This window comes from Triticum aestivum, chromosome 3A (genome assembly GCF_018294505.1).
Source record: "Triticum aestivum cultivar Chinese Spring chromosome 3A, IWGSC CS RefSeq v2.1, whole genome shotgun sequence".
Taxonomy (NCBI): Eukaryota; Viridiplantae; Streptophyta; class Magnoliopsida; order Poales; family Poaceae; genus Triticum; species Triticum aestivum.
This window is the reverse complement of record NC_057800.1, coordinates 99,242,754-99,263,371: the sequence shown is the minus strand read 5'-3', so window position 1 is coordinate 99,263,371 and position 20,618 is coordinate 99,242,754. Positions and strand designations below refer to the sequence as shown.

The following is a 20,618-nucleotide window of genomic DNA, read 5'->3' as shown; positions in this document are numbered from 1 at the left end:
ATGTATCTTGCAAATCTCTATGTCTCCCTCCTTGACTTGATCGCTGATGGAATTGAAGCGTCTCTTGATGTGCTTGGTTCTCTTGTGAAATCTGAATTCCTTTGACAAGTCAATTACACCAGTATTGTCACGAAAGATTTTTGTTGGACCCGATGCACTAGGTATGACACCTAGATCGGATATGAACTCCTTCATCCAGACTCCTTCATTTGCTGCTTCTGAAGCAGCTATGTACTCCGCTTCACACGTAGATCCCGCCACGACGCTCTGCTTGGAACTGCACCAACTAACAGCTCCACCATTTAATAAAAATACGTATCTAGTTTGTGACTTAGAGTCATCCGGATCAATGTCAAATCTTGCATCGACGTAACCGTTTACGATGAGATCTTTGTCACCTCCATAAACGAGAAACATATCCTTAGTCCTTTTCAGGTATTTCAGGATGTTCTTGACCACTGTCCAGTGATCCACTCCTGGATTACTTTGGTACCTCCCTGCTAAACTAATAGCAAGGCACACATCAGGTCCTGTACACAACATTGCATACATGATAGAACCTAAGGTTGAAGCATAGGGAATGGCTTTCGTTTTCTCTCTATCTTCTGTAGTGTTCGGACATTGAGTCTGACTCAACTTCACACCTTGTAACACAAGCAAGAACCCTCTCTTTGCTTGATCCATTTTGAACTTCTTCAAAACTTTATCAAGGTATGTTCTTTGTGAAATTCCAATTAAGCATCTTGATCTATCTCTATAGATCTTGATGCCCAATATATAAGCAGCTTCACCAAGGTCTATCATTGAAAAATTCTTATTCAAGTATCCTTTTATGATATTCAGAAATTCAGTATCATTTCTGATCAGCAATATGCCATCTACATATAATATCATAAATGCTACAGAGCTCCCACTCACTTTCTTGTAAAGACAGGCTTCTCCAAAAGTCTGTATAAAACCATATGCTTTGATCACACTATCAAAGCGTATATTCCAACTCCGAGAGGCTTGCACCAGTCCATAAATGGATCACTGGAGCTTGCACACGTTGTTAGCACCTTTTGGATCGACAAAACCTTCTGGTTGCATCATATACAACTCTTCTTTAAGATATCCATTAAGGAATGCAGTTTTGACATCCATTTGCCAAATTTCATAATCATAAAATGCAGCAATTGCTAACATGATTCGGACGGACTTAAGAATCTCTACGGGTGAGAAGGTCTCATCATAGTCAACTCCTTGAACTTGTCGAAACACTTTTGCAACAAGTCGATCTTTGTAGACAGTAACATTACCGTCGGCGTCAGTCTTATTCTTGAAGATCCATTTTTTCTCTATGGCTTGCCGATCATCGGGCAAGTCAACCAAAGTCCACATTTGTTCTCATATATGGATTCCATCTCATATTTCATGGCCTCAAGCCATTTTGCGGAATTTGGGCTCATCATCGCTTCCTCATAGTTCATAGGTTCGTCATGGTAAAATAACATGACCTCCAGAACAGGATTACCGTACCACTCTGGTGCGGATCTTACTCTGGTTGACCTACGAGGTTCGGTAGTAACTTGATTAGAAGTTTCATGATCATCATCATTAGCTTCCTCACTTACCGGTGTAGGAATCACTTGAACTGATTTCAGCGATGAAGTACTTTCCAATGAGGGAGAAGGTACAATTACCTCGTCAAGTTCTACTTTCCTCCCACTCACTTCCTTCGAGAGAAACTCCTTCTATAGAAAGGATCCATTCTTAGCAACGAATATCTTGCCTTCGGATCCGAAAATAGAAGGTGTACCCAACAGTCTCAATGGATTTTGATGGCGCCCTATTTAACGTGAATGCAGCTGTCTCTAAAGCATAACTCCAAAACGATAGTGGTAAATCAGTGAGAGACATCATAGATCGCACCATATCTAATAAAGTGTGGTTACGACGTTCGGACACACCATTATGTTGTGGTGTTCCAGGTGGCGTGAGTTGCGAAAATATTCCGCATTGTTTCAAATGAAGTCCAAACTCATAACTTAAATATTCACCTCCACGATCAGATCGTAGAAACTTGATTTTCTTGTTATGATGATTTTCGACTTCACTCTAAAATTCTTTGAACTTTTCAAATGTTTCGCAGACTTATGTGTCATTAAGTAGATATACCCATATCTGCTCAAATCATCAGTGAAGGTAAGAAAATAATGATATCCGCCGCGAGCCTCAATGTTCATTGGACCACATACATCAGTATGTATGATTTCCAATAACTTTGTTGCTCGTTTTATTGTTCCGGAGAACAGAGTTTTAGTCATCTTGCCCATGAGGCATGGTTCGCAAGTACCAAGTGATTCATAATCAAGTGATTCCAGAAGTCCATTAGAATAGAGTTTCTTCATGCTCTTTACACCAATATGACCCAAACGACAGTGCCACAAATAAGTTGCACTATCATTATCAACTTTGCATCTTTTGGCTTCAATACTATGAACATGTGTATCACTACTATCAAGATTTAGTAAAAATAGACCACTCATCAAGGGTGCATGACCATAAAAGATATTACTCATATAAATAGAACAACCATTATTCTCTTATTTAAATGAATAACCGTCTCGCATCAAACAAGATCCAGATATAATGTTCATGCTCAACGCTGGCACCAAATAACAATTATTTAGGTCTAAAACTAATCCCAAAGGTAGATGTAGAGGTAGCGTGCCGACGGCGATCACATCGACTTTGGAACCATTTCCCACGCGCATCGTCACCTCGTCCTTAGCCAATCTTCGCTTAATCCGTAGCCCCTGTTTCAAGTTGCAAATATTAGCAATAGAACCAGTATCGAATACTCAGGCGTTACTGCGAGCATTAGTAAGGTACACATCAATAACATGTATATCAAATATACCTTTCACTTTGCCATCCTTCTTCTCCGCCAAATACTTGGGGCAGTTCCACTTCGAGTGACCAGTCCCTTTGCAGTAGAAGCACTCAGTTTCAGGCTTAGGTCCAGACTTGGGTTTCTTCACTTGAGGAGCAACTGGCTTGCTGTTCTTCTTGAAGTTCCCCTTCTTCCCTTTTACACTTTTTCTTGAAACTAGTGGTCTTGTTGACCATCAACACTTGATGCTCCTTATTGATTTCTACCTCTGCAGCCTTTAGCATTGCGAAGAGCTCGGGAATAGTCTTATCCATCCCTTGCATATTATAGTTCATCACGAAGCTCTTGTAGCTTGGTGGCAGTGATTGAAGAACTCTGTCAATGACACTATCATCAGGAAGATTAAGTCCCAACTGAGTCAAGTGGTTGTGGTACCCAGACATTCTGAGTATATGTTCACCGACAGAACTATTCTCCTCCATTTTGCAGCTGTAGAACTTATTGGAGACTTCATATCTCTCAATCCGGGCATTTGCTTGAAATATTAACTTCAACTCCTAGAACATCTCATATGCTCCATGATGTTCAAAACATCGTTGAAGTCCTGGTTCTAAGTTGTAAAGCATGGCACACTGAACTATCAAGTAGTCATCAACTTTGCTCTGCCAGGTGTTCACAACATCTGGCGTTGCTCCTGGAGCGGGTTTCTCACCTAGCGATGCTTCCAGGACGTAATTCTTCTATGCAGCAATGAGGATAATCCTCAAGTTATGGACCCAGTCCGTGTAGTTGCTACCATCATCTTTCAACTTAGCTTTCTCTAGGAACACATTAAAATTCAACGGAACAACAGCACGGGTCATCTATCTACAACAACATAGATATGCAAAATACTATCAGGTACTAAGTTCATGATAAATTAAAGTTCAATTAATCAAATTACTTAAGAACTCCCACTTAGATAGACATCTCTCTAATCATCTAAGTGATCACGTGATCCATATCAACTAAACCATGTCCGATCATCACGTGAGATGGAGTAGTTTTCAATGGTGAACATCACTATGTTGATCATATATACTATATGATTCACGCTCGACCTTTTGGTCTCAGTTTTTCGAGGTCATATCTGTATATGCTAGGCTCGTCAAGTTTAACCCGAGTATTTTGCGTGTGCAAAACTGGCTTGCACCCGTTGTATGTGAACGTAGAGTTTATCACACCCGATCATCACGTGGTGTCTCGGCATGACGAACTGCAGCAACGGTGCATACTCAGGGAGAACACCTGTACCTTGAAATTTAGTGAGAGATCATCTTATAATGCTACCGCCGAACTAAGCAAAATAAGATGCATAAAGGATAAACATCACATGCAATCAATATAAGTGATATGATATGGTAATCATCATCTTGTGCCTTTGATCTCCATCTTCAAAGCACCGTCATGATCACCATCGTCACCGGCTTGACACCTTGATCTCCATCGAAGCATCGTTATCGTCTCGCCAAGTATTGCTTCTACGACTATCGCTACCGCTTAGTGATAAAGTAAAGCAATTACATGGCGATTGCATTTCATACAATAAAGCGACAACCATATGGCTCCTACCAGTTGCTGATAACTCTGTTACAAAACATGATCATCTCATACAATAAAATTTAGCATCATGTCTTGACCATATCACATCACAACATGCCCTGCAAAAACAAGTTAGACGTCCTCTACTTTGTTGTTGCAAGTTTTACGTGGCTGCTACGGGCTGAGCAAGAACCGTTCTTACCTACGCATCAAAAACCACAACGCGGTATAGTGATTGCTTTTTGATCTTCAGAAATAACTCTGTTCATTGTATCTGATTCAACTAAAGTTGGAGAAACTGACACCCACTAGCCACCTGTGTGCGAAGCACGTTGGTAGAACCAGTCTCGTGTAAGCATACGCATAATGTCGGTTTGAGCCGCTTCATCCAACAATACCGCTGAATCAAGAATCAACTAGTGACGGCAAGCAATATGTATATACCCATGCCCACAACTCCTTTGTGTTCTACTCGTGCATATAACATCTACGCATGGACCTGGCTCGGATGCCACTGTTGGGGAACGCAGTAATTTCAAATTTTTCCTACGCACACGCAAGATCTATCTAGGTGATGCATAGCAACGGGAGGGGAAGAGTGTTGTCTATGTACCCTCGTAGACCGTAAGCGGAAGCGTTATGACAATGCGGTTGATGTAGTCGAACGTCTTCATGATCCGACCGATCCTAGCACCGAAGGTACGGCACCTCCGCGATCTGCACACGTTCAGCTCGGTGACGTCCCACGAACTCTAGATCCAGCTGAGTGTCGAGGGAGAGTTTCATCAGCACGACGGCGTGATGACGATGATGATGAAGCTACCAGAACAGGGCTTCGCCTAAGCACCGCTACGATATGACCGAGGTGGATTATGGTGGAGGGGGGCACTGCACACGCTTAACACAATGATCAACTTGTGTGTCTATGGGGTGCCCCCCTCCCCCATATATAAAGGAGTGGAGGAGGGGGAGGGCCGACCCTCTATGGCGCGCCCTAGGGGAGTCCTACTCCCGCCGGGAGTAGGATTCCCCCCTTCCAAGTAATAGGAGTAGGAGAGAAGGAAGGGGAGGAGAGAAGGAAGGAAAGGGGGGGCAGCCTCCACCCAATTCGGATTGGGCTAGGGGGCGCGCCTCACACATTTTCACTTCCTCTCCTCTATTCTACTAAGGCCCAATAAGGCCCATATACTCCCGGGGGGGTTCCGGTAACCTCCCGGTACTCCGGAAAATGCCCGAACTCATCCGGAATCATTCCAATGTCCAAACATAGGCTTCCAATATCGATCTTTATGTCTCGACCATTTCGAGACTCCTCTTCATGTCCGTGATCAAATTTGGGACTCCGAACTACCTTCGGTACATCAAAACACATAAACTCATAATACCGATCATCACCGGACGTTAAGCGTGCGGACCTTACGGATTCGAGAACTATGTAGACATGACCGAGACTCATCTCGGGTCAATAAACAATAGCGGAACCTGGATGCTCATATTGGTTCCTACATATTCTACGAAGATCTTTATCAGTCAAACCGCACAACAACATATGTTGTCCCTTTGTCATCAGTATGTTACTTGACCGAGATTCAATCGTTGGTATCTCAATACCTAGTTCAATATCGTTACCGGCAAGTCTCTTTACTCGTTCCATAATGCACTATCCCGCAACTAACTCGTTAGTTACATTGCTTACAAGGCTTATAGTGATGTGCATTACCGAGAGGTCCCAGAGATACCTCTTCGATACTTGGAGTGACAAATCCTAATCTCGATCTATGCCAACTCAACAAACACCATCGGAGACACCTATAGAGCAACTTTATAGTCACCCAGTTACGTTGTGACGTTTGATAGCACACTAAGTGTTCCTCTGGTATTCGGGAGTTGCATGATCTCATAGTCATAGGAACATGTATAGGTTATGGAGAAAGCAATAGCAACAAACTAAACGATCATCGTGCTAAACTAATGGATGGGTCAAGTCAATCATATCATTCTCTAATGATGTGATCCCGTTAATCAAGTGACAACTCTTGTCTATGGTCAGGAAACATAACCATCATTGATCCAACGAGCTAGTCAAGTAGAGGCATACTAGTGACACTCTGTTTGTCTATGTATTCACACATGTACTAAGTTTCTGGTTAATACAATTCTACCATGAATAATAATCATTTATCATGATATAAGTAAATATAAATAACAAATTTATTATTTCCTCTAGGGCATATTTCCTTCAATTCGGACACCGGAAATGTTCTGGAGGGTACCAGGTACATATCGGGTCACCGGAAGGGGTTTCAGGCACCCCCGACAAAGGATATGGGCCTTATGGGCCAAGAGGGGAAACGCACCAGCCACCAGGGGTTGGTGCGCTCCCCATATGGGCCGAACCAAGGGGAGAAGGAAAGAGGGGAAGAGAAAGGAAAGGGGGGATTCGGCCTCCCCCTTCCTTTCTTCCCCTCCTCTTTCCTCCCTCTCTGGCAAATATGGCAGGGGGCGTCGGCCATGGGGAGACCCCAAGTAGGATTCAGCCTACTTGGGCGCCTCCTGGCTGCCTCCCCTCTCCCTCCCACCTATATATATGTGGGGGCGCCCTAGCACACACCAGACAATTGCCTAGCCGTGTGCAGCGCCCCCCCTCCATCGTTTACACCCCCGGGTCATATTTTCGTAGTGCTTAGGCGAAGCCCTGCGAAAATCACTTCACCATCACCGTCACCACGCCGTCATGCTGACGGAACTCATCTACTACCTCGACATCTTGCTGGATCAAGAAGGCGAGAGACGTCACCGAGTTGAACCTGTGTAGAACTCTGAGGTGCCATACGTTCGGTACTTGATCGGTCGGAGCTAGAAGAAGTTCGACTACATCAACCACATTGTTAAACGCTTCCGCTTATGATCTATGAGGGAACGTAGACACACTCTTCCCCTCGTTGCTATGCATCTCCATGGATAGATCATTGCGTGTGCGTAGAATTTTTTTGTTTTTCCATGCAACGTTTCCCAACACCCTCAAGTATGACAAAGTGCAGGTCAAATAAGAGAAAGGTCAGACAATGGTACCAATATGTTGGAAGACGTGCTTTCTTGATGTTTACCAGTTTAGAAGAGCATTGGTGAACTTGCATGTCACTCAAAGGAGGAACTTCCATTACCACATAAACAACAAGGATAGGATAATAGTGGATTTTCATGAGAAAGGATGCCATTTTTAAATGGTTGCATATGAAATTGCCAATCAAAAAACTAAATGTAAAAGAAGTTGCAACTGGAGTATACATGTTCTCCATGTGGTGAGAATTGCTAGGTGCCTACAAAGTTTGTGGCCAAAGAAATTGAGGATAGCTCGAGGACAGATCCTACAAAAGGAGTTGAGACAGTCACAAAGAAGACAAAGAGAAGTGTGGTTTGGAGGTTGGGAAGAATAGGGCATATATGGCAAGGCAGCAAGCTCTGATTGTTGCATAGGGTGATTAGGAAGCAATACACAAGGATCAACGACTATTTTCAAACAGTGTTGGACACAAACCCTAGGAGAAGATGTATTGTGACCACCAGAGTGGTGAAAGAGCATCCAAGTCTCCTGGGTTTCATAGACTGATCATTTGTCTTTAGAGCACAAAAGGGGGGATTTCTCAAAGGGTGTAGACCTTTTATTAGTATGTTCTTGTCACATGTATTTCAATTGGTTTATAGTCACATATATTTTCATTGCATTCTCAACAACTTTTGCTCTTTATTGATTTCAGGTCTAGATGGTTGCTTTCTTAAGCCGAACACACAAGTTAACGAATCTTATCCACAACAGCTAGAGATGGAAACAATAACATCTGCCCATTGGCTTTGGAGTAAGTTGAGAAGGATGACACGCCAAGTTTGTGATGGATTTTAACACAATTCAAGATATCTATTTGGGAGAATCATGACAATTTGGCAACTACACAATCATTTCAGATAGGCAGAAGGCCAGTGATACGTCTCAAACGTATCAACACTTTTTGTATGATTCATGGTATGATGATATCAATTATAAACACATTGGGCGCAGATTTAATTGAACCTTATATTGGACTAACATATTAGACATGGACCCACACCTGGTGGGGCCCATAAGCCCTAGGCGCACCCTAGGAACCCTAGGGCTAGGGCACCTACAACCTATGGGAACCCCCTGGCTGGCCTCCGTCCTGACTTATATATACCCAAAAACTCACCACCAATTTACCGAGTATTTTTTCGCGGCTGTCACATTGCGTTTTCGAGACGATCTTTGGTTTCAACCCTAATTTGGAACTCTACAGAAGGGGGAATTCATCTTCATCATCAACCTCGATCCTGGTTTTCCAGAATGTGAGTAGTCCACCTCCTAGACTACGGATTCATGGTAGTAGCCAATGTTGTAATCTCTCCTCCTAGTTGTATTTCTGATGTTCAATACAATAGCTACACAAGCATGATTGTAGTTTATCACACGAGTTTGTGGTGGCGATGTAGATCATGTGATGGATTAACTCGATATGTTCAAAAAAAATCATGATTCATGTTTGATATATAGATGCATAACTATTTTTGGATGCGTGTCTTTGCTTTGCCAGTTTAGATCGGTAGCAAGTAGTGGAAGAGGTCTGCATTAGTTGGGTTCAAGTCTTGCAAGCAATCTACCATAGTGACAAAAAATGGAAAATGCTTGTTTGAATTGTTGCCACTAAATGTTAAGGGTTAGTAGAGGAAGAATAATCCTCTAATCATAATAGTATATCATCATTCTAAATGCAATTACCCTTTTTACACTTAATGCCCAGATGATGCAGAGTATCTCGGTCTTTAGTATTGTGGACATACTACCTATATATATTCTCACATTGTTTACTGTTTACTTATCCGCCATGAACATGGGTATTTCATATTGTACGTTTACACATGAGAAAGTCACCTACCACAACTTTTATGCATTGAAGAGTTAACCTATGAACCCCGGTCCAATTTCCACCATAAGGAGCACCTTCCAACAACATTTACACGTTGTTTTATTTCAAAAATACCAAATATATTTATCACACTTGTATAACTAGCAAGACTAGGAGGGATTAACACCCTTGTTAGAATTGTTGGGGACATGAGCAGTGTTTTATTTGTGTTGCAGGACATACTAAAGAGGCACGTGAAGGTCTCGGCCTTTAGTATTATTGACATACTGCCTATATATATTCTCACATTGTTTACTGTTTACTTATCCGCCATGAACATGAGTATTTCATGTTGTGCGTTTACACATGAGAAAGTCACCTACCACAACTTTTATGCATTGAAGAGTTAACCTATGAACCCCGGTCCAAATTTCACCATAAGGAGCACCTTCCAACAACATTTACATGTTGTTTTATTTCAAAAATACCAAAAATATTTATCACACTTGTATAACTAGCAAGACTAGGAGGGATTGGCACCCTGTTAGAATTGTTGGGGACACGATCAGTGTTTTATTTGTGTTGCAGGACATACCGCTGTTGCAAGTTTCTTGCACCTTCACAGATTGATACCTTAGTTTCTCACCGAGGGAAAAGTTTGCTTCTTGTCACAAACTCCCACCCTTGGGAGCCCAACAAGTGTAACATGTAGACCGAGTCAGTCAATTAGTTCATTTACTTCTCAAGGTCCTTACAAGCACGCCCGCACAAATAAATTACTTTGAAATCTTTTAGGTGACAAATTCTTCTTCCTCCAATCCATCGGCGACATACCGTGAGCATAGCTCGATGCCACCTCTAAGGCCCAGTGGAGCAAATTTTTCTAAACTTGGGAGCTTGTAGAAGCAGTAGCCGGGAAGTCATCCATGTGGACCTGTAGACACCAACGATCACGATATGTGAAGCAAATCGCTTTCCCGGAGAAGAAAACGTCGATAAGGGCATGTAGAAACTCTAAAGACCACAAAACCAATCGAATTCAGACAGATCCACAAAAAACTAGAACGACCAAATTCCGAAAGACCCATAGGAGACATGGCTCCACAATCCCTCCAACTGACCATAAGCACACCAAACGAAACTGGGATATGCGGAGAGAACATTAATTCCTAGACGCGGAAGGTGCCGCCGCCTCGCCACCCCAAACCAGACACATAAACTCCCTAAAGAAAACCTAAACCAAGTCGCCCACACCGTTGCACGCCAGATCCGGGTTTGTGGTCGGGCACGCCTCTGTCAAAGGTTGCCACTGCCAGCCGAAGACCACCGCAGCACATCCACACAACCCCTAACCTAGATGCACAACAGCCCACCGGGGCCCTCCACGAACAGGACCTCGCCGTCGACGGCGTCGCGCACGCTTTCCCCGGTGACGTGGCGAGAGAGTGAGAACATGAGTGGCGGCTAGGCTAGGCTTGTAGATCGTCCGCCGCAGCCATCTCTCACACGAAGCGTTTTCCCGTTTGCTTACTGCCAACCACTCCTCTCTTTTCCGATGCAAAAAACAAAAGAATAGCTCGCGTCTTGTTTGTCTTGCCGCTTGTTTTCCTTTCCTTTCCGTCGCTTGTCATTTGTCTTGTTCGTCGCTGCCGTGCTGAGTCTGCACGTCCAACCAACCAAACCTTCGTCCACAATATCGTCGCGGCCGCTCACTTACCAGTGGAGTGGATCCAGTGGGGCCAGCGTGGCAGTTAGCACGGCGCCACTGACATAGTACTAGTGCTGAAGCAGGGAACACGATTCATAAAACTCCACCTCCTCCCTGCAACCTCCGACACGCAGGACAAAATCATTTTTATCTTTGTTTGGTTCCTCGAATCCTCGTGAAGCTCAAGCTTATTCTCGAGGAAGCGGCGAATGGAGCGAGGTAGTCAACGCCAGCCCTCGATCTCCGCCAAATCTCGCCTCCATTAGTTTCGTGCCATGATCTCATTCCCTAGAGTTCCTCCATGCCTGTGATATCTCACAGTTTACGATGGTTGCAGGTAGTACACCGGAGTATTTGCTTGCATCATCAGCAGCCTGCCAAGGCCAAGGAGGAGGAGATCTCGCTCTGGAGCTGGGTTCCCTGTGTTTCATCAGCCAGACGATGCTAATCGATCTCGTGAACCTTCTTCTCTTGGCCGTCTATGTCTCGAGCCTGCTGATCGCCGCTTGCAAGAGGGAGTTCAGGGTCGTCAGGGCGAGAGAGCTTCCATTTCCGTGCGCTGTGGCTTCCCCCTGCTGCGCGCTTCTTGGCATTGCGTGCGTCTGCCTGGGACTGGGAGCATGGGGCTCCTCTCCCCACGGAGCACTGCTCTTCTTCGTGAGAGGTTTTGTGTGGGTGTCCTTGTCGGTCTCCTTGGTCGTCCGTCCGACGAGGCTCTCCGGAGCTCTGGCGGTGGCGTGGTGGGCGGTGGACGCTGTTCTCATCACGGCCAACTGTTTGGAGAAGACTGTGACGGGTGGAAATCTGGGAGTTCTTGACGTGATGTCGTGGGCCGTGGGCTTCTTGCTTCTGCTGAGCGCGATCCGAGTTTGCAGAAGCCTCGCCGCCGGCGATGGAGGCGGCGCGGAGTCCGAGCCTCTCCTTGCGGCGGGGGGCGGGGAGAGGCGGGCGGCGTTCGGCGAGGCCGGGTTCTTCAGCCGCCTGACGTTCACGTGGATGGACTCGCTCCTGCGCCTTGGGTACTCCAAGCCGCTGGGCCTCGGCGACATCCCGCCGCTCGACGCCGACGACGCGGCGGCGGAGGCGTGCCGTAAGTTCCTCGGCGAGTGGCATCGACGGAGGGGGGAGTCGCATAAAACGAGCAACCTCGTGCTCCGGGTGCTCGCCGAGTGCCACAAGAAGGAGCTGCTCCTGACGGCGCTCTACACGCTGCTACGCACACTGTCCTTCGCCGCGTCGCCGGTGATGCTGTACTGCTTCGTGTCGTACTCCGATCGGCAGGAGAAGGAGCGGGATCTTGGCACCGGGGCCGCGCTCGTCGCCGGCCTTCTGGCCATGAAGCTGGTGGAGTCGCTGTCGCAGAGGCACTGGTTCTTCGGGTCGAGGCGGCTGGGCATGCGCATGCGCTCCGCCCTCATGGCCGCCGTCTTCGAGAAGCAGCTGCGGCTGTCCAGCGAGGGGCGGGGACGGCACTCGTCCGGCGAGATCGCCAACTACATCGCCGTGGACGCGTACCGGCTGGGCGAGTTCCCGTACTGGCTGCACCTGGGATGGAGCATGCCGGTGCAGCTCGTCCTCGCCATCGCGCTCCTGTTCTGGATCGTGGGCGCCGGCGCGCTCCCCGCGCTGGCCCCCGTGGCCATCTGCGGCGTGCTCAACGTGCCTTTCGCCAGGATGCTGCAGCAGTACCAGTCGAGGTTCATGCAGGCGCAGGACGAGCGGCAGCGCGCCACGGCGGAGGTGCTGCACAGCATGAAGATCGTGAAGCTGCAGTCGTGGGAGGACAAGTTCAGGGCCACGGTGCAGCGGCTGCGCGACGCCGAGGTGCGGTGGCTCGGCGAGACGCAGCTCAAGAAGGCCTACGGCAGCGCGCTCTACTGGGTGTCGCCGACGGTGATCTCCGCCGTGGTCTTGGCGGGCACGGCCGCGGTCCAGAGCGCGCCCCTGGACGCCGGCGTGGTGTTCACCGTCCTCGCCACCATGCGCGTCGTGTCGGAGCCCATGAGGATGCTGCCCGAGGTGATGTCCGTCATGATCCAGGTCAAGGTGTCGCTGGACCGCATCGGGAAGTTCCTCACCGAGGACGAGTTCCAAGACGACGCCGTGGACAGGGCACCGGCGTCCGACAGGAGCTGCCTGGACGTGCACCACGGCGTCTTCAGCTGGGAGCCCAGCAAGGGCACCGCAACCCTGAAAGACATCAACATCACCGCCACGCACGGGCAGAAGATCGCCGTCTGCGGGCCTGTCGGCGCCGGAAAATCGTCGTTGCTGTGCGCGACGCTCGGCGAGATCCCAAGAATGTCCGGATCAGTACGTGCATTGAACCAATTTCCTTGCACATACCGATGTTCTCTGACATGTATTTTTCATCTTCTTCATTCAGGTGGCCGTGAGTGGCTCGGTGGCCTATGTGTCCCAGACGTCGTGGATCCAGAGCGGCACGGTGCGCGACAACATCCTCTTCGGGAGGCCGATGAGGAGTTCGGAGTACGAGAGGGCCCTCAAGTGCTGCGCGCTGGACAAGGACATGGAGAACTTCCCGCACGGCGACCTGACGGAGATCGGGCAGAGGGGCCTCAACATGAGCGGCGGGCAGAAGCAGAGGATCCAGCTCGCAAGGGCCGTCTACAGCGACGCCGACGTCTACCTCCTCGACGACCCTTTCAGCGCCGTCGACGCGCACACCGCCGCCACCCTCTTCAATGTCAGGAAGACTCTTCTCCTTCTCAAACCTCATTGCCAATGCCACGGTTACAGATCGTTTTCATGGACGTGACAGCCACTTTGTCGTTGCAGGATTGTGTCATGGCGGCGCTCGAGGACAAGACGGTCATTCTCGTAACGCATCAAGTTGAGTTCCTCTCCAAGGTTGACAGGATTTTGGTAGGTTTCCTCTCTGTCTGTCTGCACAAAACTTACCACCATAGATGGCACTGTCTGACAGTCACCATCTTGTTCATGTTAGGTCATGGAGAAGGGCGAGATAACGCAGGAGGGAACCTACGAGGAGCTCCTGCAGTTCGGCACGGCGTTCGAGCAGCTTGTCAACGCTCACCAGGACTCAAAAACAACGCTGGACTCCAATGTATCCAACGAAGGAGCCATGGTTCAGTACCAACAGCCAAGGCTCCAGCAGCAGGGCAGCGACGCGGAGATCTCCACCGGCAACCTGCCGTCGGTCCAGCTGACACAGGAGGAGGAGAGGGAGCTGGGAGGAGCCGGGCTGAAAACATACAAGGACTACGTGTCAGTGTCCAGGGGCTGGTTCCTCCTCGTCCTCATAGTACTCACACAGTGCGTGTTCGTCGCCCTGCAATACCTCGCGACTTACTGGCTCGCGGCGACGATCCAGAGCCGTCGGTTCAGCGTCAGGATCGTCGTTGGAGTCTACGCGGTGATGACGACCGCCAGCTGCCTGTTTGCCTACGTGAGGAGCCTTGTTGCCGCTCACTTCGGCCTCAAGGCGTCGAGGGAGTTCTTCTCCGGTTTCATGGATTCTGTGTTCAAGGCCCCCATGCTGTTCTTCGACTCTACCCCGACCGGGAGGATCATGACCCGGGTATGTGTACATATTAACACAACTTTTTCAGCCATACTTGTATATGCCGATGTTACTGCAGATTTGCAGTCTGAGTTTGTGCACCGTTAATTGTGCATTTTTATGCAGGCTTCGTCGGATTTGTGCATCTTGGACTTCGACATCCCGTTTACGATGACCTTTGTGATATCCGGCACGGTTGAGGTGGCGGCAACCGTGGTGGTAATGATCATGGTTACATGGCAAGTCGTTCTGGTTGCCGTGCCTGCTGTAATTGGTGTTCTGTACATTCAGGTGAGCACCATGAAAGAACCCTGCATTCATCTTCTTGTGCAGCAGATCCAATGTGTGAACAATGCTACTGTTGTTGCAGAGATACTACATTGCCTCCGCCAGAGAGTTGGTGAGGATCAACGGTACCACAAAGGCGCCCGTGATGAACTATGCCGCTGAATCGATGCTCGGAGTGGTCACCATAAGGGCCTTTGCGGCGACAAATAGGTTCATTCAGACAAATCTTCAGCTCATCGACATGGATGCGACAATGTTCTTCTACACAAATGCAGCGCTAGAGTGGGTGCTTCTGCGTGTCGAGGCGATGCAAATCTTGGTCATTGTTACATCGTCCATTCTTCTCGTTATGCTACCGGCAGGATCAGTTGCTCCAGGTGAATATTATTCAGGGCTGAGTACTTCATATAATGTGCAGAAATATGGTGTGCCACTCAAGTCTTCCCTTGGCATTTTTTTCAGGATTTCTTGGGCTATGCCTCTCATATGCCTTGACGCTTTCTTCTGCGCAAGTGTTCTTGACACGATTCTACTCAAATCTGGAGAATTATATGATATCAGTGGAGAGAATCAAACAGTTCATGAATCTACCATCTGAGCCTCCGGCTATCATCAGTGACAGAAGGCCTGCTCCTTCATGGCCATCTGAAGGAAAGATAAATCTGGAGAACTTGAGAGTAAGAAACTGAAACTCAAGAGACAACCAGCTCATTCATCTGACATTCTAAAGTGTCATGCCATGTTTTTCAGGTCAAGTATCGCGAAAATGCGCCTACGGTTTTGCGCGGGATCACTTGCACATTTGCAGCTGGAAACAAGATTGGAGTTGTTGGAAGAACCGGGAGCGGGAAGACCACTCTCCTGAGCGCGTTGTTCCGCCTCATCGACCCCTCCGGCGGGCGAATTCTCATCGACGATGTCGACATTTGCACCATAGGACTGAAGGACCTTAGGATGAAACTCAGCATCATTCCTCAGGAGCCAACGCTTTTCAGGGGCAGCGTACGGAGCAACGTCGATCCTCTGGGCCTGTATACAGATCAGGATATCTGGGAGGTCTAGCCACAATTTACCATATTCTGAAATCTACATCAGTTCCAGTATTTTCACCTACTACCATCGGTCTTTGTTGGGGACACATTTGCTGATCCTGATCCTGACACGCTGGTCTTTCACAGGCATTGGATAAGTGCCAGTTGAAGAAGACGATCAGTGTCCTTCCTGAACTTCTTGAGGCACCAGGTGAGACAATGATCTTTAGTTCTAAAGTACTCACTACTGTATGAAATGAAGCATGCCCGAAATGTGATAGGCTTGTCTTTGCATCTTCAGTGAGCGATGACGGAGAGAACTGGAGCGCGGGGCAACGGCAGCTCTTCTGCCTCGCGCGCGTCCTCCTCAGCAGGAACAGGATCCTGGTCCTCGACGAGGCGACGGCGTCGATCGACTCGGCCACTGACGCCATCCTGCAGAGGGTCATCAAGCAGGAGTTCTCAGGGTGCACGGTGATCACCATAGCACACAGGGTTCCCACCGTCACAGACAGTGATATGGTCATGGTTCTTTCCTACGGTATAAGCATCTGCCTCTACGCGCTACTAAAATTATGCCGGGGATATATATTTACCAATGGACAAAATAACTTCTTTGTTGCAGGTAAGCTTATAGAGTACGACAGGCCATCGAGGCTGATGGAAAATGAGGACTCGTCATTCTTTAAGCTCGTCTCCGAGTACTGGTCCAACTATAAGTGAATGCGGAAAAATCAATAATTTTGTCGGCTGATCCGTTTCGAAAAAAAATAATTTTGTCGGCTGTAGGCTACAACACTTCTTCTGCCAAGTGAAAATTTTGAAACTGAAAATTGTTTGGCACGAGATAGGGATGGAGATGTATGACACAGTTACCCAAATGTATGTTGGAAGTTAGTAGGAAATATGAGTTGAAATATTCATTTGCCTTCATCGGATTATGCATTTGGTTTGTGGTGGTCGCACGGCCTCTTTGAACCCCCCCCCCCCCCCCCCCAATCTAACCTTTGTTTGTTTTGTTTCTGCATTTGACATCTAGCGTGTCATAATTTGTTATAATGAACTGTTGAACTGGATTGCTACCTTTATGTCGTTGCCGAACCTTGCCTATCATCTCAATGGGCTCCTTCCCTCCTTGCCACCTTCGGGACTGCCTAATTGTTTGAGCCTGGTGTGCTACCTCCATCTTTCAATCCACCTAACCTACCATGGATATCACAAAAACCGGAAATGAAATTTTCTCGAGCATTAGAGGTCTTAGTTCTGACATCAAAGGAAATTCTGTTTGAAAAAAAAGAGAGCGGAAAGCGGCCGCATGCTATTTACATACACAAAGAAATAGTCTTTTGATCTCTCACATTAGCACATGATGTTCATTCCTTGGTTAAAAATGTCTCTAGCACCCTACATGTGCACAAGATCAGTTGTAGCTTTTCGAATGAGACAGTGTTGAAAGCACTTATAACCAGTGATTGCTTTGACTTTGTGCTCGAAACCTGAAATCAACTAACCAATTGAGTGGTCAAAGTGAAAATTCTCAACTATTCTTCCTCAACCAGTTGCGAACCTCTCGGGATCAAAGAGCGACCAAAAAGAGCCAACGTTTGAATTACAGACCAGAGAGTACTTAAGGATATTCTTTGCAAGTACTTAAGAATATTCTTAACGGATATCCAGTACCATTACCATCAGCTCTTTGTCAGTCTGGAAGTTGCATGACCACATGATCATCTGGCTGTTACGTTATGCTTGCTCAGATGTACCCTAGCACTGCCATTTATGATAATTTTATATCTTGATAGAAACCACAAGGAAATTCTCGACCATTTTTTAGGATCGAAATTCTCATCCTTCTGATACAAGCATGACTGTATGTATGTGGATGCACAACATTACTATGTGGCAGAAAAGTATCGTCAGGTCTCGCTGTTGTGAAATGCCTTTGATCTTAAATTCTTAATGATTATAAGAATAGACAGTATCATTCGATTTTCCTCGTAAGATACTTTTTTTAATGATCATATAAGAATAGAAAGGATCATTGGATTTCCTCCTAAGATAATTTTTTAATTGATTATAAGAACAGAAAGGATCGTTCAATTTTCCTCCCAAGATATTCAGTCTGTCCACTTACAAATGTTTCATGTCCAACACTGCAGTCTCTAGAGCTCTGGGACATGCTGGAGAGGACAGGAGCATGACAGTCTCTAGTTATGCATGCAGCATGCTGCTGAACTGAACATATATGGTAGGTGGAAGTATAAGCCTTGGCATTGTATAGAACATCAGCAGTTAAATATATCTGAGTTTGGACACCGGCATATGCATCGCTGGTCTCTGAAATGTATCTGAGTTGCATCTCTGGTCTCTGAGATGGTTGCGGTCCGAAAGTGCTGCGGCACTGAATGATGGATGCGGGTTAGTCGATGATCAGGTGGAAATGCTAGTTACTACGTGATAGCGCGTGATTTTCATGGGCAGTTGATTTTACAGTAGGAGCTGTTGGTGTGGTTTGTCGTGAGATTTCTGCAATTTGTGGTGGTGGATTCGGCTGCAGTCTTGGATGCCAAACTTATCCTAGTGTGGATGCTTCAAAGCCTAGGAAAAGGGGAAATGATCTGTTGATGCGGTACCACAACCTACACGGAAGGAATATTTCTGGCCGCGGTGCGCTTGACGCTACATTACCCCATCCCAATTCTCACACCGTCGCACTCTATGGTGGGTTGACAGATCTGAAAAAAAATCACAACACGGCGGGAGAGGAACGAAGTACGGGGGAGAGGTGATCGAGGGAGTACCTGACGAGAGGGAATTCTGAGTGTGTGCCAAGGGTGACGCCTCCGTTGGGGTAGACGGCTAGTGGCCTTGAGCAGATTGGATCGGTGATTGGATAGATTGTGCTAGGCTGCTAGCTCTCCCGGTTATGTTCCAAGCTCTGTGGGCAATTTTGCAGGGATTGATCCGGTTCTTGTGGAGCTACGTCAGAGGTAATGTACGATCGTCATCTCGCCATCTCGGGGCGGTTACATGTAGATAGACTGTTCGTTGGGGGGCTTTAGCTTCTGGATCGGGGAGCCACTTCTTTTTTCGGGGATTGGGGAAACTTGTATGCCTTGTGTATCAGTTTGCCATGTTTTTCTTTGGCTTTTTGGTGGATTTTTTAGTTAAAAATCTGTCTATAGGAAGTACAGGTAATAATATTTCCTTGTTTTTATTTACTCTACATATTAGCTTTATCTTAAGTCAAACTTCGTAACATTGACCAATTCATATAACAATATATTATAAGATCCACATATTTCAAATGAATACCATTAGATTCATCACTAAAAATATGTTCAAATCACCTATATTTATTATTGTATCGTTTACTTTATTTTTTATAAGATTTGACACAATTAAGACATCTCCAACCGATGCTGAAAAAACAGACGCACCTAAAAAAAGGTGTTTAAGGCTTTTTTTAAGCCTCAAACAGTGTTTCGGCAAATGAAGTATCTGTAAATAGTGATCAATTTTTTGGACAATCCAAAATTTTGCCTACTACTGCTGCATATTTGTAGCGCCGCACGCACCAAATCCGCAATTGCCCCCGGAAGTTTCCCCGTCATTAGTTTGCGTCGTCACTTGCCGGCAATACTGCTGATTTCGGGCGCCCCACGCCGCAACATCCACCCCTATTTTCAGTTTCACATACCTAGCGCTGCATCCCCGCCTTTGCCCGCAACAACTACCGCCCAAATTCAGCCACCATCACCGGATCTAGTGTCCTCGCTCTCCTAATCTATCGATCACGACGCTCCACAGCTGGATTCGGCCGCCGCTTCAGCCGGATTCCTGCCATGTCAGGCTCCGTTGCGTGCAACTCCGCCACGCTGCCCTGCCGCAAGCGCCACACGCATACCATAGCGTTCAGCGCTGACAATTGGCCCACTACGCCATCGAGATCACTTTGGAGACCACTGAGCTTGTCACACACATGTACGATGCGGTGGCATACATCCAAAGTCGGGCTGAGCTCAACTCTCCCAAGGCAGAGTCGGTCGAGGAGGCGTAGTCCGTTGCCCATGTTATACATATTGTTTCCGTGTGGAAAAGGCACACCATCAGCCAAGGCGCACCAAAGGCTGAGAAGAGGGGTGCGTTGTACATGGTGAAGTTCGCCGAGGCCAATCCAGGCCTCGTGGCAACGGAGCTTGAATTATTCACCAAGAGGGATAATGGGTGCATGCATAAGGAAGACAAGGAGATGAATCACGAACATTCCATCAAGTTGATGAGATGTTCGACGAGCTCAACATGGAGGGCTTCTACGAGGAGGAGGACCTGAAACCGTCTACTGGCAATGACCATGAGGTTGGTCCCTCTGGCGGACCACCCGGGGGATCAACCTCGACGACGATGATAAGTTCAATGAGTACTGTAGACATCATGATGTGTGATGATATATGGTAATGGTATCTCCGTATTATGCCCGTCTATCCTAGTACTGTATAATTATGTTATTTGAAATGTTTAAATGTTTAGAGTTTGAATTTCAAAATATGCAATGAATCATGTTCAAGCGGTCGTTTCTAGGCATTAATTTTACATCACCTGCAAAAGCAACACCACCCACGGTGCCCAAGAATCTTCCGCCGCATACCAATAATCGTTTTTGGGCATCAAGTTT

At 47.0% G+C, this 20,618-nt stretch overlaps 1 protein-coding gene and 1 long non-coding RNA gene across 2 annotated transcripts; one reads left to right on the top strand and one right to left on the bottom strand.

Annotated features, from left to right (window-relative positions):
* Positions 1-10,079: 10,079 nt before the first annotated feature.
* LOC123060491 (uncharacterized) lies at positions 10,080-19,010 on the bottom strand. Its single transcript, XR_006427988.1, has 3 exons — positions 18,745-19,010; positions 17,027-17,146; positions 10,080-10,306 (listed from the first exon to the last, which is right to left on the bottom strand). It is a non-coding gene; the product is annotated as an uncharacterized lncRNA (long non-coding RNA).
* Positions 11,033-16,876, top strand: LOC123060489 (ABC transporter C family member 8). The gene is made up of 12 exons (XM_044483237.1): positions 11,033-11,299; positions 11,418-13,393; positions 13,467-13,787; positions 13,880-13,966; positions 14,049-14,642; positions 14,751-14,915; positions 14,995-15,289; positions 15,375-15,589; positions 15,663-15,968; positions 16,091-16,154; positions 16,245-16,484; positions 16,569-16,876. The coding sequence occupies exons 1-12, from the start codon at positions 11,290-11,292 to the stop codon at positions 16,664-16,666; spliced, it is 4,371 nt and encodes a 1,456-aa protein (XP_044339172.1). The 5' UTR covers positions 11,033-11,289; the 3' UTR covers positions 16,667-16,876.
* Positions 19,011-20,618: the final 1,608 nt, after the last annotated feature.

Excerpts from the sequence above, each read along its gene's own strand:
- LOC123060489 (XM_044483237.1), top strand. Across the intron at positions 15,290-15,374 it reads GGCAGGATCAGTTGCTCCAG|GATTTCTTGGGCTATGCCTC; the intron begins GTGAATATTATT and ends CATTTTTTTCAG. Across the intron at positions 15,590-15,662 it reads TAAATCTGGAGAACTTGAGA|GTCAAGTATCGCGAAAATGC; the intron begins GTAAGAAACTGA and ends CATGTTTTTCAG.